At 40.2% G+C, this 23,685-nt stretch overlaps 1 protein-coding gene across 7 annotated transcripts in view; it reads right to left on the bottom strand.

Annotated features, from left to right (window-relative positions):
- Positions 1–23,685, bottom strand: part of TRPM3 (transient receptor potential cation channel subfamily M member 3) — a 590,787-nt gene that overhangs the window by 137,704 nt on the left and 429,398 nt on the right. For all 7 annotated transcript variants that reach the window (XM_074953258.1, XM_074953253.1, XM_074953257.1 and 4 more), the window contains exon 6: positions 18,693–18,864. In XM_074953258.1, coding sequence (XP_074809359.1) covers positions 18,693–18,864 — 172 coding nt within the window. The remainder of the gene's footprint in view (positions 1–18,692; positions 18,865–23,685) is intronic.

Raw genomic sequence — 23,685 nt, 5'->3', positions numbered from 1 at the left:
ATTACTGAGCTGAGTTAGATTTCTGAGCTCCATTTCTCTGAAACCTAGCTCTATGGGTTTCTCATTATTATTAATAATTATCTGCATTAGAGTACCACCCATAATGTGGTAGGGCCTTTCCACATATACAGAAAGTCTGTTCCTGCCCTGAACATTTTACAATCTAAGAAATTCAGTAGACAAGACTGTATCATCAGTGGAAAGCAGTGCATTCTCATTTCCTCCATGATGCCCTCTACAGCACTTTAGTTATTTGTTTTACTGTATTCCATTTCACTTGTTCATTAACATAATAATTTAGCTGCCCTTATGAAGGAGATTTTCCTTTCAAGTACAGGTAGACAAGCCACAGGCTGATTTCATTAGATTATATAATCCAAGGAAACCTTGGATTCATTTTAGCCTTTAACTATTTGGGAATTGCTAACAAATAGAGAGACTATAGTGAAAAATGTCATAGCGTAGGAGAGAGTTTGTTTAAGAACAATAATTTCCTAAAGAGATCAATGCACCATTTCATAACCACCTTGTATACCAGAGATTGCTAGCTATCCTTTACATGGCTGTCATTCTTTCCTTATGAACAATGCATTTCAAGGTCAAGATTCCAAGACCCAGGCAAATTGGGAAATATCAGAACATGATCTTGACAAGTTGAGTTAACTAATAGAATGATTGAAATATGACTTTGCAGGGACACATTGTATTCAGCATTGTGTCAGATGGTCGTGGGTTTATTGAAAAGACATGTTGAACATTGAACTATTTAACACAATCCTCAAGCTGCAAACAAGCCCTTTGTGGGTGGGCACCCTATTACTTGATCCTCCAATACTGGCACAGAACTTTTAGAGGAAGCACTAGAGATCATGATGTAAAGAGAGCCTTTCACTTCCAAAGATCAGTATTTTTTTGTTTGTTTTGGTGTTCGTGAATTATTTTGGCTGCAGTAAACCAGGTATTTTTCCTTCAATTATCTCCTGTGTCATGAATATCCTATCTTCCCTTGGTTTCAGATAGAGTTGGTAAATGCATTTTGAATTTTCAGCAAAATATTTTTTTTAAATTCATTTTGGTGCTTTGCAGCCACCTCAGAGCTGGTTGAAACTTTCTGGATGATTCAAAATTTCAACAAAATATTTTTTTTCACCATTTTCCAACAAGCACTCATTTCAATAAATTCTTCTCTTCTTGTGTGCCTCTGAATTCTTAAAGACTCTTCTTTGAAGAAAGAGATGTCATAGTTACTTTCCCATCTAACAGTATCTGCAGAGAACTGGTTAAATTCATGGAGGTTAAGTCCATTAATGGCTATTAGCCAGGATGGGTAAGGAATGGTGTCCCTAGCCTGTGTTTGTCAGAGGGTGGAGATGGATGGCAGGAGAGAGAGATCACTAGATCATTACCTGTGGGGCACCTGGCATTGGCCACTGTCGGTAGACAGGATACTGGGCTGGATGGACCTTTGGTCTTACCCAGTATGGCCATTCTTATGTTCTTATGTTCATAGCCTAAATAGTCAATATTCTGAACAATCATTGAGTTCATCACAATGGGGATTACTGGCAGGTCTAATTATGCTTCCAATTCAGTAAAAAAACTAATAGAATATTAGGAACCATTAGGAAAGGGATTGGTAATGAGATAGAAAGTATTATAACGCAACTATATACATGTAAATCCATTCCACACCCACACCTTGAATACTGCATGCAGTTCTGGTTGTCCCATCTTAAAAATTGATACATTAGAATCTGAGAAAGTACAGAGAAGGGCAACAAAAATAATTAGGGGAATGGAACAGCTTCCATATGAAGAGAGATTAAAAAGACTCAGACTGCTAAGCTTGGAAAAAAGATGACTGAAGGGAGATATGACAGATGTCTGTAAAATCATGAATGGTGTGGAGAAAAAGTGTTATTTACCCCGTCACATAACACAAGAACCAGGGGTCACCCAATGAAATTAATAGGCAGCAGATTTAGAACAAACATAATGAAGTACTTCTTCTCACAACATCTAGTCAAACTGCAGAACTCATTACCAGGGGATATTGTGAAACCCAAAACTAAAACTGGATTAAAAAAAGAATTAGATGAGTTCATGGAGAGGTCTATCAATGGCTATTAGCCAAGATGATCAGGGACGCAACCTAGGGTTGCCAACTTTCTGACTGCAAAAAACTTAATACCCCTGCCCTGCCCCTTCCCTGAGGTCCACCTCTGCCCCACCCCTTCTCTGAGGCCCCGCCCCCACTCACTCCATCCCCTCCCTCTGTTGCTCACTGTCCCCCACCCTCGCTCACTTGCTCATTTTCACTGGGCTGGGGCTGGGGGTTGGGCTGCCGGAGGGGGTAAGGACTCTGGCTGGGGGTGTGAGCTTTGGGGTAGGGTCAGGGATGAGGGGTTTGGGGTGCAGGAGGGGACTCTGAGCTGGGGCCAAGGGGTTCAGAGTACGGAAGGAGGCTCAGGGTTGGGACAGGGGGTTGAGGTGTAGGAGGGGGTGTGGGCTTTGGGGGGGGGAGTTTGGGTGTGGGAAGGGGCTTAGGGCTGGGGTGCAGGAGCGGGTGAGGGGTGCAGGCTGGGCGGTGCTTACCTCATGCAGTTCCCAGAAGTGGCCAGCTTGTCCCGCTAGCTCCTAGCCGCAGGGGCGGCCAGGGGTCTCCATGCACTGGCCACATTTGCGCCAAGGAGCCAGAGGGACATGCCGCTGCTTCTGGGAGCCATGAGGAGCCAGCTGCTGCAGCCAACTGGACTTTTAGAGGCCTGGTTAACACAGAAAACACCTGGCAATCCTAATGCAACCCCATGCTCTGGGTGTCTCTAAACCTCTGACTGCTAGAACCTGGGACTGCATGACAGGAGGTGGCTCACTCAGTAATTGCCGTTCTTTTCACTACCTCTGAAGCATCTGGCACTGGTCACTGTCAGATGACAGGATACTGGGCCAGATGGACCATTGGTCTGATCTGAAATGGCCATTCTTATCTTCTTATATTCAGACAACAAAAGGCAGGAGAAAGGAGGTGGTATCTAATATTTAATGAAAAAAGGGGTAAATAGTGAGGTGGCAAAATTTGCAGACAATACAAAACTACTCAAGATAGTTAAGTCCCAGGCAGACTGTGAAGAACTACAAAAGGATCTCTCAAAACCGGGTGACTGGGCAACAAAATGGCAGATGAAATTCCTTGTTGATAAATGCAAAGCAATGCATATTGGAAAACATAATTCCAACTATACGTATAAAATGAGGAGCTCTAAATTAGCTGTTACTACTCAAGAAAGATCTTGGAGTCATTGTGGACAGTTCTCTGAAAACATCCACTCAATGTGCAGCAGCAGTCAAAAAAGTGAACAGAATGTTGGGAATCATTAAGAAAGAGATAGATAATAAGAGAGAAAATATATTTCCTCTATATAAATCCATGGTATGACCACATCTTGAATACTGCATGCAGATGTGGTCGCCCCATCTCAAAAAAAGATATATTGGAATTGGAAAAAGTTCAGAAGAGGGCAACAAAAATGATTGGCGGTATGGAACGGCTTCCATATACAGAAAATATCATATTGCCTCTATATAAATCCATGGTACGACTACATCTTGAATACTGCATGCAGATGTGGTCGCCCCATCTAAAAAAAAAAAGTTATATTGGAATTGGAAAAGGTTCAGAAAAGGGCAACAAAAATGACTGGAGGTATGAAACGGCTACCATATAAGGAGAGACTAATAAGACTGGGATTTTTCTGCTTGGAAAAGAGACGACTAAGGGGGGATACGATGGAGGTCTATAAAATCATGACTGGTGTGGAGAAAGTAAATAAGGAAGTGTTATTTACTCCTTCTCATAACACAAGATCTAGGGCTCAACAAATGAAATTAATGGGCAGCAGGTTTAAAACAAACAAAAGGAAGTATTTTTCACACAATGCAGTCAACCTGTGGAACTCCTTGCCAGAGGATGTTGTGAAAGACAAGACTATAACAGGATTAAAAAAAACAACTAGATACATTCATGGAGGATAGGTCCATCAATGGCTATTCGCCAGGTTGGGCAGGGATGGTGTCCCTCGCCTCTGTCAGAAGCTGGGAATGGGCGACAGGGGATGGATCTCTTGATGATTACCTGTTCTGTTCATTCCCTCTGGGGCACCTGTCATTGGCCACTGTTGGAAGACAGGATACTGGGCTAGATAGACCTTTGGCCTGACCCAGTACGGCTGTTCTTATGTTCTTAAAGTCCCAAAATAAGTTTCCTTAATATTATTGAAAAATCCTGGTGGGTTACATTTCACTATTAGATGGAACAACCTTAAATATTCTCTGTAAAAGTAGCACAGGAAGGTAGGAAATTCTGGAATAAATGAGTTCATTAAACAAAGAACCTCATTGTATAAAACTTTATGTAAAAGGAAAATATTTCAGTTAAACCAATCTTTGATTTTAAGAAAACTCACTCTACAAATGTACTTTAAAGGATATTAAGGGCCTCTCTACCCAGTCTCTCCCTGTGTATGCACAAAATGGTGCACACACATACTTTTGCCTGCACTGTCCAGGTACGAACAGTTGTATGCACACTAACATTTAAATTAACCCTTTAACAGTCTAACACTTGGGACCATGTAAGTAAGTAGTAGCATTTCTACCTGCAAAATCCATTGGCCCTAATGATTTTTGCAAATAGAAAAGCTACCACTAATATGCTCCCAGGTTTTAGACTTTTTAAAGAGCACGCACAAGTGGAGCCTGAGGCCTCTAAATCTGGCACTAAATATGTAATCCACTTGCTTTACGAATTTTTGAATAGGCTTTCTTTGCTTTCATTATGCAACATTAAAGGTACCTACATGTACCATGACCACCGGCTCCTCTCCAGCACTACACATAAGTCTATCTAGATGTCTCGAGAGATCCGCAGCCATTGCACCAGGCAGGCATGTCACCATGAGGATCTTCCGGTCATCGCATACCCAGCTATCTATGTTTCTAATGCTCAAATCATCAATCACTAATACCTGTTTCTTTCTAATAACTGGAGTTCCCTCCCACGGAGAGGTATCCTCAGTGCGAGAGGATACCACATCATCATCTGGAATGAGGGTCCCAACTATGGGATTGTTTCTCTCTGCTCCAGTTGGATGTTCTCCTTCCCTGAAACTTTCATCCTCCTTAACAGCACAGAGGCTGTCACACCAGGGGTGGGACTGTTCTACTGTGCCCTGAAAGTCTCATCTCTGTATCTCCCTTAGCTCCTCCAGCTCAGCCACCCTGGTCTCCAAAGCCCATACACAGTCTTTGAGGGCCAGGAGCTCCTTGCATCAAATGCACACATATGCCACCTGCCCAAAGGGCAGGTAATCATACATACTGCATTGGGTGCAATAAACTGAGTAGCCCCCACTCTGTTGCAGGACTTCTGCCTGCATTCTCTTTTTACTCCTGCAGCTCGTTCCTTTGTTGTTTTGTTTTTATCAGGGGGTGTTTTTTGGTTTAACGTTAAAGAAGTTTAAGGAATGTTAAGTGTATGTAGCCCCACCCCCCACACTTCCCCTGTAAATTCCCTTGCAAAACTCCTGTTAGCTGCTCCTGTTCACTAGAAAAATAACAGGGAGTCCGGTGGCACCTTAAAGACTAACAGATTTATTTGGGCACAAGCTTTCATGGGTAAAAAACCCACTTCTTCAGATGTATCACCTATTCACTAGATTGCTGATTTCACTTAAATGTCTATCTGTTAATCTATGCAGAAGTTGCCTTTGCACATACTGTTCCAGAACTTTGATACCCATAGCTCAGGGAGAATGTACTCTCCTGTGCCACCAGAGAGTCATTTCAGACCAATCTCAGTACTGCTGCTTCCTGCCTTCTCAACATACCCAAATTCTCAGGTATGCAGCAAGTACCTATATTGCTCTGTAGAGCAAGCTAATTGCAATGTTGTCTGCAGCTTAGTCTGCTGTTGACAACAGGTTTGTATAGTCCCCAGGCAATACGCAGAGAGGGAGAACAAGCAGAACTGAGTTTGCTTTTAACATATACTATTTTTTTCTTATAAAACAGAATACTACCCTCTGAAAATGGCGGTTCTACATAACTACATGAGTCATCAATAAACCACTGTTATAAATGTTTACTGAGGTTCAGAAGGGGAAATGACATAAATACAGCAATATAACATAGTAAACAATTTGATGCTAGATTAGGTGACATTTAGGAGGAGACATTTATTTTAATCTCTCCCTCCATAAATAAACAAATTGGGTTCATGCAGTTGTAGTAACTGCATTACAAATGCATCTTTGGATATCCACATTTGATTTGGTGGACTCTGGAGAATAAGTATTAGGTTTTTAGGTTGGTTGTTTTAGGTTAATTTTTTGTAAGTCTGTAATATATTTAAAAGTACCCAGATTACAAGGCGGGTACGTATTTTCTTTAAAAGTGAAATAAATAAATATAATATCATAAAAATGTGCATGGCAGTTGCAATTTGTATGTGCAAATGCCAGAATGACTTCTCTTTTAAAAACATATCTGGGTCTTTTTCTTAGCGGTGATTTTATGTGTCAGAATAACAAATCTATTTCTGCATTCATATAGCCATTATGTTTGTCAGTCATAAAGCATTTATCCAACACAGGAGGTTAGAATTCAGGACCTTTTGCTCCAGTGGCCCCTTCCCATTTGCACTAAAGGAGAATCCCCCTTAGCTGTCATTAGGAAAAATCAATCAAGGTTCATCAAAAAGTTCACCCATTTTTCAAAGCTTTTACAATTATGGACTGGCTTTTGATCAAACCTGGTCTGAGCTCAAACATAACTTGGTCACACTAGGATTTTGGGATTTTTCTAGCCTGAAACTCAAGGTAGAACTTTGGGGCTATGGGACCCATGGGAACCCAAACTGAAATCTTTAGTAAAAGGCGAAAGATTTATACGATCTGAATGCTCTAGTTAATCCCTCTGAATTGTAACAGCAGATATTTGTACAGCTCTAGTTAGCAGATTTAATAATGTTTCCTAGTGTAGGCCAACCACTAGGCCTGAATTACTTTATTTGTAGGGATTGGATGCAACCACTATAAAAGCACTGGAGCTAGTGTAACCCACACACCTCCTGGGTGTGGTGTTCTGTCCCATCTAGTGGAGCTGAGACCACTGAGAGAGGGAGACAGAGAGAATAATGAGTCTGCTCTACAGCCTTAGCTAACAGCATATGGCTTTTAGCTCATGCTGTAGTGGCTCATGCACTAAGCTCCAGAGATCCCTGGTTCACCCGCTGACAACCGGGGTCTGTCAGTGTTACTCTAGTACAGTATTCAGCAGCATGCTTCAATAGGCTGACACAAACAGACTGCATAAATGTGTTTTGTGACTTCTGAAACCACTTCTTTTGTTCTGGGCATTTGTGCTCTTTACTTTTGTGCGGTACTCATATACCACAGTGAGAGGTACTTTAACAGAAACGATAAACAGGTAAAAATGTTCGTGTGTGCCTTGGGGCAGCATTTATATCATATGAAACAAAAGTCCACACCTAACATGAAATCAAAAAGCCTGAGACAGGAATTTTCACTTTCTGAACTCCTTTGCCCTGCAGCAACACATTATGAACTCCTTTCCCTCTTTCTCTAGAGAGAGACTATGGCAAAAAGATATTCTCCCAGTACCCTTAAATAGAGCAACAGATTTAGACAGAAACCAGTCCACAGAAAAAGCAAATACATCCACACTCATCCTGTTGGGCCTCAGTGCTGTTTGATCCACTTACCACCAGATACTCCTGTACCACCTCAAAGAGGCTGCAAAGAGAAAACCCTGAAATGGCTTAGGTCCTTCATTAAATCTAGAAGGTTACTATAGGAAACCATTTTTCCATCTTTGGAGCCCTCTAGAAACCTCCAAGTCTCAATCCTCTGCCTGATACTATACAATGGCTATCTGAAGCTATTTTGGACCACATGGGTCGTGGTGCCAGAAGCATACAGATAACACACACCTTTATGTCAACGTTAAACAGCATTTCCCAAGCTTTCTCAATGCTCAATTCAGATTATGACCTAGATGCAGAGCAACTGCCTAGAGCTGAACCCAGGAAAGTCAGTGGTAATGCTGGTGGGAAGAAGGAACCAAGTTGTTGAACAAGTCCCTCCATAACAGCTTCCACAATGAGGGCATTTGCCCTTCAGATTGTCAAGTTGGTCTGTAACCTTAAGTTCCTTTAGGACACTTCACGGCTACTGGAAGTCCAAATACCTATGGCAACAAAGAAAGCCCACTTTCATCTACGACTAGTAGGGAGATTGTATCCCCTCCTATGAGACACAGATCTGGCCACAATGATCAACCATCCATGACTTCCAGGCTTGAATACTACAGCTCATTATGTCTTTCAAGAATGAAGTCTCACATCCTGAAAAAACACATAAAACATAGTCAATCTGCTTAGTAACAAAGGTCACTGTGAGTGCTCCAGCCCAGTGCTCTGCTTTCTGCACTGGCTGTCCAATGAATACAAAGCCCAGATTCAAGGTCTCCCTCAATATTTAAAGCCCTCCATGGGATAGGCTCTAGTAGCCTGAGAGATTGCCTCTCCTTCTGCTACCATCACCTTCCACCAGAACAATTACATTATTGACCAGAAGATTTGTGAGCTCAGGAGACAGAACTTTGACAGGAGCTTGACAAAGACTATACCTTTCATTAACATAAGAATGTTCACTCCCACTTCAGAGCAAAATTCAAGTTAGTTTTCCCTCAATAGTTCTTCTAACACTGAACCCCGTCACAGAATGTAGCCCACTAATTAAGTTACTTTGAGCAAACCTGAAATTTCAAAGCAACAGAGTTGAAATTACTTAGTTCCTCCTTGTTTCATAACCAAATTATGCACAACTACACATTTTGTACACTCTGTCAAAACTATAAATCAGGCTGTCTCTGCTCAAAGTTGAACCCATGTTCTGATGAAGGCTTCTCTGGGTAGTTATGGTAGACAATGCCTGCCCTCTTTTGACTGGCATACACTATGATCTTTACCTGGCATTGCACACTAACTGAATACACCTTTCCAAATCCATTTTCTCTACCCTCTCTCATATGTCAACAGCTCCCACTGCTGGATTCACAAACCATGGTGAATTCTCTGATGACCATGGCTCGAGCTTCCAGGCTGTAATGAAACCTGAAACCAGACAATTTCAGATGGTTCTGAGTTTTGTTGGGAACATTTCAGACAGCTCCAATTTACAGTTGGTCCATTTGTTAAAAATAAGTCTGTGTGTACCTCTAACTAACTACACACATATGGAAATGCATCAAGAGCTGCACAGAATGTGAAAGGAAAATCTGACGTAAATGAGCATTCCAATGCATTTGATGATGGTGCAATGGTCAAAAAAGATGCCAGTGATGACAGTTGAACGTCCCTTTGCCTTCCCAGCCCCCTTCATATATTCTCAGGCATAGGATGACAAAGGGAAGTCCACGGGTCACATGAATAGATACTGTAGACATGTTACATTGTCGGAATTCCCTTCTCCACACAACCAGAACCACCCCAGCCTTACTGTTTAGTTCCGTCAGTCTGCCTGTTGAGGAATAAACTACCCTACTACATACAGAATAAATTATTAAACAAGAAAGACTGATGCCCTTGCTTAACACTCTAACACAGTCCTTGTTACTTAGCTCATTGATAGTATGAAGTAAAGATACAGATCAAAACTTTGGAGCTGAACACCTTCAAACTGTGAATTGGAGCTGAATGTTGTGTCTGACCCCTATCTTATAAGGCAACAAAATAAAAGCTGGATCGGAACAACCCTATTCTCAGGAAAAGTTCAGATGTGGATTGTATTTTGTTGCCATCTCTAGCCTGAAGAGATGCTTATGCCTGTGTCACAGAAGCAACAATATCTGAAAACAGCCAAGTTTTAAAAGGAGTCACCATGGTGCAGTGGCTATACCACAAGCCTGGAACTCAGGAGACCTGGGGGTTCCATTCATTCTGACAATGATTTGTCACGTGAACTTGGACAAGTCATTTAATCTCTCTGTTTCATTTTCACCCTCTGTAAAAATGGGGGCAATGATGCCTAGCAACTCCACAGTGCAACACTTGGCTAGGAACCTGTCCTATCTTTTACATTGAACACCAAGCTGGGAGAACATCGAGTCTACTCGCTGGGGCCCTACTTCCTTTAGAGGATCTGGTCTGCTGGCTCAGGAGTGTGACCCAGCCTCCTTTGCACATATACTGAAATTGGTGCAACAATTAAGTGCACTGCAGACCATGTTCTCCAAAGCCTCCTGAGCTGGCCTGCCTGCTTGGGGAAAATGGCTAAAGGACCTACCACACACAATTAGACTTCTTCCATTCTACTGCTCTATTCTGGTTTTGAAAACAGAAACATTTTGTCCAATTCCACAAAGCACATTTAGGTTTGTGAAAGTTGCTATACAAATGTATTAACCAAAACATTCTAACTGATTTTAGGAAAACCCACACAGAATATAGCATGCTTTGATTTTATTTCCACTATCTTAATGCAAATGTTTCAAATACATCTTCCAGTGTATTAACTGGCTTCTTTGGTTCCTTATTTTTATTGTATTTCACAGACTTCTGGAGAAATAAAAAAAAACTTTAAACAGAGCTCAACTTTTTGGTTTTTAAAAAAAATCTGTTTTCCCAGCAGATATAAAATGCTCCATCAGCTTTTCCTGAAGAGAAACAGAATAGCTACTCTTACTGAAAGCAAAGAACTTTAATAAAAGAAAACTACATGTGTGGCTTTGTTTGTTTGTTTTATCTATTATGACCAGATTAGGGCCTAGGCTTTATATTTATTTATATATCCTTTTCTTCTTCATCTCTTTTGAAGGTGAAGCCCCCCCACCCCAAAGTTACACTTTATACTGAAAAGGGAAATGAAGTAAATGTAAGCAAAGATTTTTAAATCCATTTCCAAAGCTAATGGAGAGTCTTTAAGGCCACAAATCAGGTTTACAAATGTCTTACAAGCCCCTATTTCTGCACTTATCGCAACCATGAGGGTCAATTATCCCTCTGATAAAGCACACTGAATGCAAAACTAAATAAAAAATGTTCCCTGGGAATTAAGTCCAAACATTTGGTGATAGAACAGAGCACAAAATTGGCAGAGTTGGTGCTTTCATGCAGCGCTGGAGTATTTGTTATATTTACCTGCCTTTTCCAATTATAAAAACCCAATTACTTGGTATTGAAAATGCTCATTTCCCTTTTGTTGAGCACAACCTGTGGAATTGGATAGCAAACTGCATCTCAAAATGCCTGAATGATTTGATCTTTAACACACACCATCCATGGCTGTAGCTGCCATGTATGCTCTGCTCATGTGGAGTTTTTTCTTGCTTCCAAATAAGACACTACACTCACAGGAAACAAAAGATAGGCTGAAGTGACTATTCAGTTCTCATAGGTACGGATACAAAATGAAGACATGCTCCATAAATCTATACGCCCTTTCTGCTTCTAAGGGTTCCTTTTAGATTTTAAAAATATTAACTGTAAAAAGAAATATAGCTGGTAAGAATGGTATTGTATATGGGCTTGTCACCATACTTGCCATATTGAGTTTCTTGCCAGAAGCAAATATATGTGAACATGTTCAAAGCATGGACAATAATTGTCTGCTTGCTGGAATACTTGTGTATGTGAGGATATTCTATAATTAAACATACATTTTTCTGTGCTATGTTTCCCGGTTCTGAAACCCAGGGGAGGGTATCAGTTAATAAGAATACTAACTAGAGCTGGTGACAAAGTATTTAAGCACATCCATTCAAATAAAAACTGAAACTTTGCTCCTATTGTAGTCACAACACCTTTTATTCATTTCCCATAAATATCTGTAGGACAGATTTTCTGGAGTTCTGCCCCATATTTACACTGTCTGAGGATCAGGCCCTTGTACAAGTGAATTTTCCCCTTTCCTTCCCACAAAAACATTCAAGGACAGGAAAAGTACTGTATACAATTTTGAGGTGATCGACAGCCATCTTGAAAACTCTTGATGGGTTTGAGAGCCACCCAACTAGGGAGCAATAGCAATACCTCATGACTTAAGTAACCAATAAGATCACAACAATAGTGATTACGAATAATAAATATGCCAAGAAAGATATGAGGTGGAAAAAGAGCTAGGAATATCTGGCATGAGACTTTGTAAATATTGGGTAACATTTATTTAAAATATGGAGTATTACTGAAGCGTTCTTTTACTTAGCCAGAGAACTTCTTTCTGTAACAACATGTGTACACTAAAGAGTGACAACCAATTGGGATGATTTTTTCCCCAACAAAGCTTGAACAGTCTATGGACAACACCTACCAGTTGCATTGTGTTAGACTTGTTGTTATCGCAAACCAATAGAAAACTTATTATTTGTGACGATAGCAAATGTGAATAATTTAGTGCCTGACATTTTTAATGCACTGTGGGTGACAACTTTTTTTTTAGGTCTACAACCACTACTTAGTAATTTTCAGGCATGACTGATAAATGCAGCTAGATTTCCAATGCCATTTTGAAACTTGAGGTAGTAATGCACCATCAGTAATATCTGACACATCAGTATTTAATAGAAATGCTTCATTAATGTCCGGGAATGTTATAATTGGATGATTTGCAATAGGCTGTTTTAAGTAATTAGATGCTTCACTGCACTCCACTGTCTGTTCATTTGAGTCAGATGATGGACTGAGCTCTCCTTCCATGCTGTCCCTTAATATTTTCCCAGCACAGGAACAAAGGCCTGGCTGTGCTCTTACTTCCGCAGGATCACGTAATTTTTACCAATCTCTAATCTGATGCTTATTAACAAAATCACATGGGGGGTGGGGGAGGAAAAGAGAATTAACCCATCTGTTTCAACTGATTTGTTTTTTTTAAACTGGCACCTTTGAAACCTACTTCTCTCCACCATTCAGACATGATCCATGTTCTCTCATGCAACACAAACTATTCTGGATAGCATCATTAAAATGTCACACAATGTTCCGCAGCCAAATTCATATAAACAAGCCAACTATTCACAGCAGATTATAACATATCACAGACGTACAGTAGCTTCTACACAAGTTGAAGGACAAAGATGAGGAGAGGTAAAATGCCCAAGTGTCGGGGAGAATAACTAAGCATGGGAAAAGCAGAATGGGCTCAGTTACTAAGATTTTATTGTCTTAAGCAAAGAGGAAGTTGGATCATATACCAGGGAAGACGTGGATCTTGATGTATAATAAGAAGTTAATATCTGGCACTTCTTTGTCTTCTATCCAAATACCTCAAAGTATTTTGTAAACATTGACATATTAATCCTCAAAACACTGCTTTGGATTAGTATTATTATTTAAATTTTACATATAGGGAAATTAAAGAATGGAGAGGTTAAGTGACTTGCCAATGGCCACACATGAAGTCTGTGACAGAACCAGGAACAGAACCTACGTCAAGACACAGCAAGACAATTTCCAAAGGTGAAGGTCTGTTTGCTAGAAGGCTATATCGTCTACAGGAAAATGTGAAAGAAGAGTGGGTCTCGTATTTGGAGAGGGATGGGCTGGAGAGAGAGACAAAGTGAGGGAGAGACAAGGAAAGAAAATCCACAAAGGATATTGAAGACTAGAGGGAAGATTTTGTAATGGATTCTGAAATGGTTAAGAAATTATTAAAATTTTGGAAGATGGGGCTGATGTGACCCTCCATATGAACAAAAGGAAGCATTGAAAGTTTAGATATAGATGGATTTTAAAAATGGAATTACAGTAGCCAAGAGGAGACGGAGGCATGCATGAGAATTTCAGAAGAGTAGTAATCAAGATAGCTTCCACATTGTAGTGATATATATTTCAGGTACCAGTGCCTGTGTAATTCCAACCTGTTGAATAGTGGAGTTAGCCATATTTCTCAGCATATTTTAAGCACCTAAATCCTTATTTTCACACCTGAGTCACTGGCTTGATTTCCAAAGGAGTGGAACTCAAGCATTTCTATTTAGCTTGCCATAACGTAACTGCAGCGGTACCATGTTATCTCTTGGCAATAACCCCCACGCTATAGGTTATCCAAACATTCAGAGTCAAAACTTGCAGTATTTTGATTTAGTCAGATAACATCTGTGATGCATATACTGTAATGGGAGATATTTCAGCATTAAGTGCATTTTTAGAAGCACTGAACCAGAAATCAGTTAAGTAGTAGTGGTGAGGGATAACAACACTGAATTAGAAATTTTCTGACTTGCCTGTGTTAGTTCTGGCTGTTAAGGAACCTAAATGCCTGCTCTATTATAGAAATACTCTACTCATAGCATCACAGCTCGAAGATAAGTGAACTCTAGTTATAGGTCCATGAAGCCTTTTACCCTTTGAGTAGGGAAACTTTGGTCTCTAAACATTTCTCATGGAAGCTATTAATATAATTTTACAATCCATTTATAAAATGTTCTTAAAATATAATGGAAAAATACTGTTTTTATTCTGCATTTAAATTGGGTATAAATCATCTCTTCTATTTTGTGACAAATTGTCTTTGTAATGCTGTATGAATAGGTTATAAGTTTAGCAGGGGGCTCAGAGAGACCTACTCAATCTGAGGAGAGAATTCTGCACAGGGGCCGCCATGCAGTGGTCAAACTCAGTCTTAACCCTTTTCCTCTGGTTAAGGAGTGGAGTGATCACCAACCTATATACAATCAAGGATGAGGTCAAGGAAACCATGAATATACAAAATATCCTCCCAACTCTGCACAGAGATGGAAGTGGGGTCGGTCTTCTCCAACTGACTGGAAGCTGGGGAGATGCAGTACCTCAGCATGTCCCAAGAGAGAGAGTTCCTAGATGGCAGCTTCAAAAATGGATGTGTCTGTGAGAAGATGGGACCCCGCAGGAATGAAAATAACCTATTCCCAGTAACTGGGGGATGCATGGACAAAGGGAAGGAAGACAGCTCCCCTCCCCACCTTCTGTCCAACTGATCCCGCCAACTTTCCCCCAAAACAATAAAGGCACAGTTCTAGTCTCTTTGTCTCCCTCCTGAAAGAGCTCCACAGCTCTCAGGTATGGAGTGGTGATCAGTAGCCTCCACTTTGATTGACTCCAGTGACAACTATCCTCAGGGTAGATCTGCTCAGTGCAGAACCAGGTAACTTGGCTATGTTTAAATTATTTTTTCACTCATGGGGGGGGGGAAGGGGAGAGAGGAGGGGGAAGATTTGCTCTAAGCACATTTTCAGGCTCATATATTGATCTCTGACTCCATGCACAATTCACTTTGACATAGGTAGTATATGATGCTGAGTGCTGGGCCATAAGCTGCAGAACAACTGACACCAACTTTGGATAACTTTCCCCATGTTTGAAAATATTATTCTAATTTTTAAACCATTAATGGAGCCAAATACTGAAATCCAGAATTGAGGCAATGAGAGAGGTAAGAAGTGGGGTGAGGGAAAGGTTGGGGTGGTGGACAAGGCTTTCTAAATCTCAGGAACAGTACTAATTACTGATTTCCAAAGAAAATATTCCTTGAGGATATTTCCTTAATTGTGCTTCATACATTTATGCAGAACCTAAACGAAGCACAGTGCTTTACATTCAATTCAGGCATATTAGCCACTGATGAGTGATCAAGAATAATGTTACTTTAATGAGAGAACTAGCTTATATTTTCAGAATTATCTGGCACACTTAGAGGCCTCCTCTATTCTTACATTTGAATAAGATGACTCATTTCTACTCCCCTTTGACTTGGCTAATATATTTGTTTATGATCTAGTTTTCAGCTAATTTCGGAGGTCGTGCGACCTAAAAGCCTTTGTTTGGATGGGGTCTACAATACTGAGCCTCTAAAATACTGTTCAATACATTGAAAAATGACCTAGAATCAAGGTAAAAATGATTTTAAAAAAAGCAGAATGTATATCTTGTATGGGATGGGAAAGGTCAAGAGTTTTTATAACACGTTTTGAATAGAACGACAATCCTGCTATCTGTGGATGAGACGGGTTGCCAACTGTTCATTAGTTCCTGAATCTGTGCTGTTGCCTCGCCCTTTGCTCTTTGGATTTGAGATTAGGTCAAAAACATGCCTTTTTCTGACTTTTCTGTCTCTGAGGATTGGAGCCTGATACTGTCAAGGAGCATTTTCCACTTCAGGCTGCTGATTATTTAAAACTGTAAATATGGGCATACATGCACAATTGCGGACACACTGGTTCAGATTTAAGTCCCTTCATAGCAGTGCCACTATGGATTCTGGGGCAAGCAGCAAGGATGTCCACTATTCTGCTTTTTCCGCTAAAAGTATAAGGGAAAGGCATCAGAGAGCAGCCATCCGTTTGACTGACCCAATTGTGCAGGTGTTCTTTATTTTATCTCATCCATATGGTAACCTTAATAATTAAGCTTGGCAAACCTCAGAATTCTTTTTGAAACAAACTCAAGTACATTATGTTTTGTTTTGTTTGGCTGAAGGTTATTTCCAAGTCGTACATCTCCTCTTTTAAAGCCACCAACTTTCCAGACTTCATTGCACCATGACCTGTGAACTCCCCTAAGCAGCCTTCCCATCCACCAGTTCTTTCCAATTTTCTGTCTCCTTAACAACACCTCCTCTGGCTTTTGGATCCCCCTACCACTGAAGATATGTTGTGAGGCCAAAATGTTTTTATTTGAGGCTCTGACGCTTCCACTTTGAAACCTTGCATAATCTGGCTGGCAGCAGAGTTTGGTGTGCTCCGAATTGCATTATGAGTCAGAGCTGAAAGTTCAAGTAGACATTCCAGGGCCAAGTCATCTTTATATTTTATCTTTAAAGGTGTGTGTATATGAAGACAGCGGTATATGAAGGTGTATATATGAAACAGAGGTAGAATGGAAGATCAACTGAGGGGCAATAGTCATAGGGAGAGATGAGTTGAGGGCACAATGGAAGGTCAGCCAACGTGTGGACAAGAATGGAAGAGGGAGGGAGGAAGGGTTACATAGTTTTGGATGGGCTGGCTCCAGCAGGGGGGTCAAGGAGAGAGGTCCTCCATAGTTTAGGAGATTCTAGTAACAGTCAGGTAAGTATCTGACTTGAACGGCCGAAGCTTTTAAGGTTAATTCATCTATACTAATAATGCCTTTCAGTAAATTTATTCTTTTGCCTAAAACAAGCTAAGGTAAATATCTAAGTGAAAAGGGATCAACAATTCCAATAAAGTCATTTTTACATGAAGATTCCCTAACATGTGATTGTTGTACTATAGACTGAATCTCCTCAGAAGTCCTCAAAGTAATTATATATGCCACAGCTTGATATAGTCAGATTACATTATTTGTACCATTGTTGAACATGATGCTTTGCTGCTGGTTAACTTAAGTTTAGATCATATTGTGCCTATTTGCTGAGGATACGTACATACTGCCCCCTCAGAAGGAGAGAGCTGCCCACTGATGGATGAAAATCGTAAGCCTGGAAACAGCAATAATCTAGAAAATACTTCCCATTTTGGCTTTTTTGGCATGAAAACAGTTGGATCTTGCAGTGAAGTTGGAAGCTTCGAGGCATACTTCACTCTTCATAAGTTGCTATATTGAACTGCTAAATAACATTTGTTATCTAGTTTGTAATGTCCCTATAAATGTACAAGAATTTCAACTTTAACATGGAAGGTCCTCTTGATATAGAGACCTTCACCCCAAAGTGGCTGGTTTGAATTCAGCACCAATTGATAATGTATGAAAGTCACTACTATTTAGAGTTGGGCAGGAAATGGTTATCCTGTCCCATGAAATGGCAAAATTGCAAAAATATTAATGAAATGAAAAAGATTTTTAAATTTTTGGGGCGTCAACCAAAACGCTTATTTTAAAACAGATAGAAATTGAAACCTTTTTTCAGTCTAATCAGTTTAAATTTCATAATTTTTTGTTTAGAAAATTCCAAAATAAAACATTTTGACAATTTTGAAATTTTTTCTTGGCATTTCTTTGAGTTGGGAAATTTGTTGAACCCAATTCTGTTTTGCAAACAGTTTCAGTTTTGACAAATGGGCCATTTTTTAATGAAAATATGATGCCTCAAAAATTTTTCAACACACTCTATTACAATGTAATGGCTGTTTGGTTAAATGAGTTTTGTGGTATCATTCCAATTTCAGGTATCCATATCATAAAAGCTGCCACCACAGTTGGCTCTAAAATGCACCTTTGTTGAAAGTTCTCAGCAAAGAAGCTGTGGATTCAATTGATGTTCAACTGGTTTTCTTCCCTGCTTGCTAAATGGAACATTTTCCTACATTTTCTTAGTTTTGATTTTGTCTTTGGAAGAACTGCATTGTTGTCTAAAGGATATAGAAATATAAGTACCATGACAGAAAATTTTTGGATTCATTCTAACTTTGCCATGGAATGAACCCTAATAGCTTTGGCCACTATGGTCATAAACTTCCAGAAACTAATTCAACCTATGTTATTTGACTACTTGTACATTTGTGCAACTAAAATGTGATTTTTTGTTTACTTTAACATACAGTAACTCATGTTTACTATGTTACTAAAAAATCCCATGCCCTTTGTAGATGAACTACTTAGATTCTCAGTGTCCTTCCTATAATTGTAATTTATAAAATAATAGAGAAAAGATGTTACTCACTTGTGTTTATCTTCTGAAGTGAGATGTGCTTTTCCAGCTGTCTACGAAGTTTCACTTCTGCCCCATATTTGCCGGTAGTCCCATTGTCAGCCAGAATAAAATGGGAGTGCATACTATTGAGTACTGTCAGTTTACTCATAGGATTGGACATTGTCTGGTATGGTCGGACCACCTGCATTATAGAGACAGAAAGTGCTCAATATGGCAAGACAGCAAACACCCTCTGATTAAAGTAAATCATGAGGTACAAAATATTTATGCTGAGTTGTAGATAGGTCACAATTAAAAAGTAATTGTTTGCCAATAGTTACTACTTTATGGTATTTGAGATATTGCAGTTTCCATGTATACATCACATAGGAAATAACGTGGCACTTATAACGGTGTGGTATCTTTTGGTAAATATTGACTTACTAAGGCTACCACTGTTAAAAAGAACTCTAGGATATTCTCTTTCAATGGGACTGGTAGTCTGAATACAGTTACTTTTCAGTCACCTTAAAGAATTTTAGAGCCTCTGCACATTGCTGAATTTCACCCTCAGAAGAATAATATTTGTAATCTATGTCATCCCAGGTCAATCAGCAAAGATAATACTTAAAGATAATACTTAATACTTAATATATACAATCATGCAAATTATACCACAAGTAACGTGGTTATTCCACTAGTGCTGTACTTTAAACATGTGTACAATTACTCAGCTGTATAGAAAAAGGAAAATATTTGGAAAAAATTCAATTTAATGGATAACATACAACTTTGATGGTAGATTATTTATCATTTTAAAAGATAATGCTGTCCGGGATGACTTATTGCTGTATTAATGTGACATGATACAGTGCAGTAGGAGGGACAATCAAATAATAGTGTAAGACATGGTGGATAACAATAGCTGGTGAGCTCTTGGGATGAGGGCTTGTCTTCAGTGTGTTTTCTGTGCTGCATCTAGGACACCTATGGGCAGCAAAAGTCTGCTATTAACGAAGGGCTTGTCTACCTGGGGAAATAGCCAGGCAATAGTTACTCCACACTAGCTTCTGAAGTGGGCATGCTTATTCCTCACAAAGAGTGCCTTTTTGCAGTTAAATTTCCATTTTGGAAGTGGATTAAGCTAATCCACAAAAAGGCACTCAGTGTAGAAGAACTGTCCACATGGGGACCTAGTGCAGAACAGCTACTGTATTTTAAATTCACACCCTAGTTTATTTTGCAATAGCTTCTCCATGTAGACAAGTGTTAAGAAAGAATCTGAAGTCCCCCTTTCTCTTGTTATTGAAAAAGATTTATGATGGAAAAGTAGAGGTTTATAAAGAATAGTACTTGATTGAAATTCCCTGGCCAAAGGGCTCTTTTTATGTTCTTAAAATGTCAGTGCTTGCAGTACTTTTGTTAGTCCTCTGAAGACAAATGAAAGCCTGCAGACCTCTGTAATTGTTATAAAGTATCACACAGAGCAGTATTCAGTTAGGCATTTGCCAGGGAGAGAGAAAAGACCAGGAGGGTGGCTTGCCAATGTCGTGCAGTTCCTTCCTGTACTGGAATAGGAGATTGATTTTGGCTGTAGTTTCTTTTATATTTTTTCCTTTTTATCCCCTCAGTCATATAGCATTTATTCCACAGAGGAGTAAATGTTAATAAATATTAATGCTTTGTTAAAATAGACTCATCAGCTAGTTTTTCTTATATTAGTAAAGTGACCATGCATCCTTTGCCGCAAACCAAAGAAACCTCACAGAGTTTGGTTACTATTATCTGCTGTCTTGCAGCAGCATCTCATGAGCTATATACCAGAAAATTAGGGCAAAGAAAGTACAGTAATTCTGAGAAGATGGGCAAGAAGTTTGCCTACCTACTGCATGATTATAAAGAGGGGAAAAATTCAGCCCACTGGCAAATGAAATTTTGCTGCTCAGACCTGTCCTTTGCACCTCAAAATAAGATGCAATGATTTCTGCAACTGTTAAGCATCTTCAGATAGTAATGGTCTGACATAGAGGGATAATGAGTTGCAGTTCAAAAGGTGGTCTGGGTATAGCACTGTACAGATTCAGTAAAGCTGCTTAGATGCAGATGAGAAGGAAATGTTCTGGTTTCATGTCTGCTGTTAAACCAAAAGATCTGGATATACAAGAACTTGAATCATAATGTTAATCAAAATAAGAAAAGAGTAAATAAGGAGATCCCTTACAGTGAGATTGCACAAAGCATGAGCAGTTAGTTCACTATCTGGCTATGTGGACTCTCCTCAGGCCCTATGCTATCAGCACTCCCAGCTATCGTCGAGACACCACTGACTTCCTGAGGAAACTACAATCCATTGGTGATGTTCCAGAAAACACCACCCTAGCCACTGTGGATGTAGAAGTTCTCTACACCAACATTCCACACAAAGATGGACTACAAGCCGTCAGGAACAGTATCCCCGATAATATCATGGCAGACCTGGTGGCTGAGCTTTGTGACTTTGTCCTCACCCACAACTATTTCAGATTTGGGAACGATTTTATACCTTCAAGTCAACAGCACTGCTATGGGTACTCGCATGGCCCCACAGCATGCCAACATTTTTATGGCTGACTTAGAACACTTCCTCAGCTCTCATCCCCTAGCGCCCCTACTCTACTTGCGCTACATTGATAACATCTTCATCATCTGGCTCCATGGGAAGGAGGCCCTTGAGGAATTCCACGGGGATTTCAACAATTTCCACCCCACCATCAACCTCAGCCTGGACCAGTCCACACAAGAGATCCACTTCCTGGACACTACAGTGCAAATAAGCAATGGTCACATAAACACCACCCTATACCGGAAACCTACTCTTGGCTATACTTACCTACATGCCTCCAGCTTTCATCCAGACCACATCACACGATCCACTGTCTACTGCCGAGCCCTAAGATACAACCGCATTTGCTCCAATCCCTCAGACAGAGACAAACACCTACAGGATCTCTATCAAGCATTCTGAAAACTACAATACCCACCTGGGGAACTGAAGAAACAAATTGACAGCCAGAAGGCTACCCAGAAGTCACCTACTACAGGACAGGCCCAACAAAGAAAGTAACAGAACGCCACTAGCCATCACCTTAAGCCCCCAACTAAAACCTCTCCAGCGCATCATCAAGGATCTACAACTTGTCCTGGAGGATGATCCCTCACTCTCACAGACCTTTGGAGACAGGCCAGTCCTCGCTTACAGACAGCCCCCAAACCTGAAGCAAATACTCACCAGCAACTACACACCACACAACAGAAACACTAACCCAGGAACCAATCCCTGCAACAAACCCCGTTGCCAACTCTGTCCACATATCTGTTCAAGGGACACCATCATAGGACCTAACCACATCAGCCACACCATCACGTGCTCATTCACCTGCACATCTAGCAATGTGATATATGCCATCATGTGCTAGCATTGCCCCTCTGTCATGTACATTGGCCAAACCAGACAGTCTCTATGCAAAAGAATAAATGGACACAAATCAGACATCAAGAATTGTAACATTCAAAAAACCAGTAGGAGAGCACTTCAGTCTCCCTGGAAACTCAATAACAGACTTAAAAATGGCCATTCTTCAACAAAAAAAACCCCTTCAAAAACAGACTTCAACGAGAAACCGCAGAACTGAAATTAATTTGACACCATCAAATTAGGCCTGAATAAAGACTGGGAGTGGCTGGGTCACTACAAAAAGTAATTTTCCCTCTGTTGATACTCACCCCTTCTTGTCAACTGTTGGGAATGGGCCACATCCACCCTGATTGAATTGGCCTCATTAGCACTGACCCCCCCCACTTGGTAAGGCAACTCCCATCTTTTCATATGCTGTATATTTGTACCTGCCTACTGTATTTTTCATTCCATGCATCTGATGAAGTGGATTATAGCCCATGAAAGCTTATGCCCAAATAAATTTGTTTGTCTCTAAGGTGCCACAAGGACTCCTTGTTGTTTTTGCTGATACAGACTAACACGGCTACCCCACTGAAACCTGTTCACTATCTGTGATACTTCTTGTTACAATAAAGATCAGAGACTACACAGTGATACTCCAATCCTCTTTGAAGGTTAAGAAAAATTCTATATGAAGACAGCAAAACTCCATGCTCTGCGAGTATTCCTTGGGGAAGCACAGCTCTGCATCAAGACCACAAAGTTTCAATTTATCATCCTTACTGATTTCCATTTCTTTTGTTCTTTCCAGTCCTTCATGCTTCCTGGGCAAGTTAAAAGATAGTATTACGAAAATGAAATAAAACCTTTTGATAGGCTTTGTCTTTATGGCAGAGTTAAGTTGAGTTTTTGGACCAACTTCTCCTGGTGAGAGACATACTTTTTGAGTTACACCAGAGGTTCTCAAACTGGGGGCTTAGGACCCCTCAGGGGTCATGAGGTTATTACATGGGGGGTCACAAGCTGCCAGCCTCTACCCCAAACCCCGCTTTGCCGCCAGCATTTATAATGGTGTTAAATATGTAAAAAAGTGTTTTTAATGTATAAGGGGGGGTCTCACACAGAGGCTTGCTATATGAAACGGGTCACCAGTACAAAAGTTTGAGAACCACTGAGTTACACAGAGCTCTTCTTTAGGTGGGGAAAAGGTATTGAGGGTATCACAGCTAAATACAAGATCAAACAGATAGTTTAGCATAAGTAGTTAGCACACATTCTAAGGGACCATTCCAGGTGAAGTGTCCCATTAACACCTCTGCAGTCATAGGACAAAAAGTGGGGGTAGTGGGTTACAGATTGTAGTAACGAGTTATACATCCAGTGTCTTTATTAAGACCATGACTTTTAGTGTCTAGCAAAGCTATGAATTTAAACTCCCAGGCTCATCTTTTGAAAGTGTTGTGCAGGTTTCCTTTGAGAATGAGGACTGATAGGTCAGATATAGAGTGATCGCTTTGTGAAAATTGTTCACCCACAGGTCATACGGTGTTTTTGTCTTGAATGAACTCACACGGGAAAATGATGTGT

This window comes from Natator depressus, chromosome 5 (assembly GCF_965152275.1).
Source record: "Natator depressus isolate rNatDep1 chromosome 5, rNatDep2.hap1, whole genome shotgun sequence".
Lineage (NCBI taxonomy): Eukaryota > Metazoa > Chordata > Testudines > Cheloniidae > Natator > Natator depressus.
This window is presented reverse-complemented; position numbering and strand designations above follow the sequence as displayed.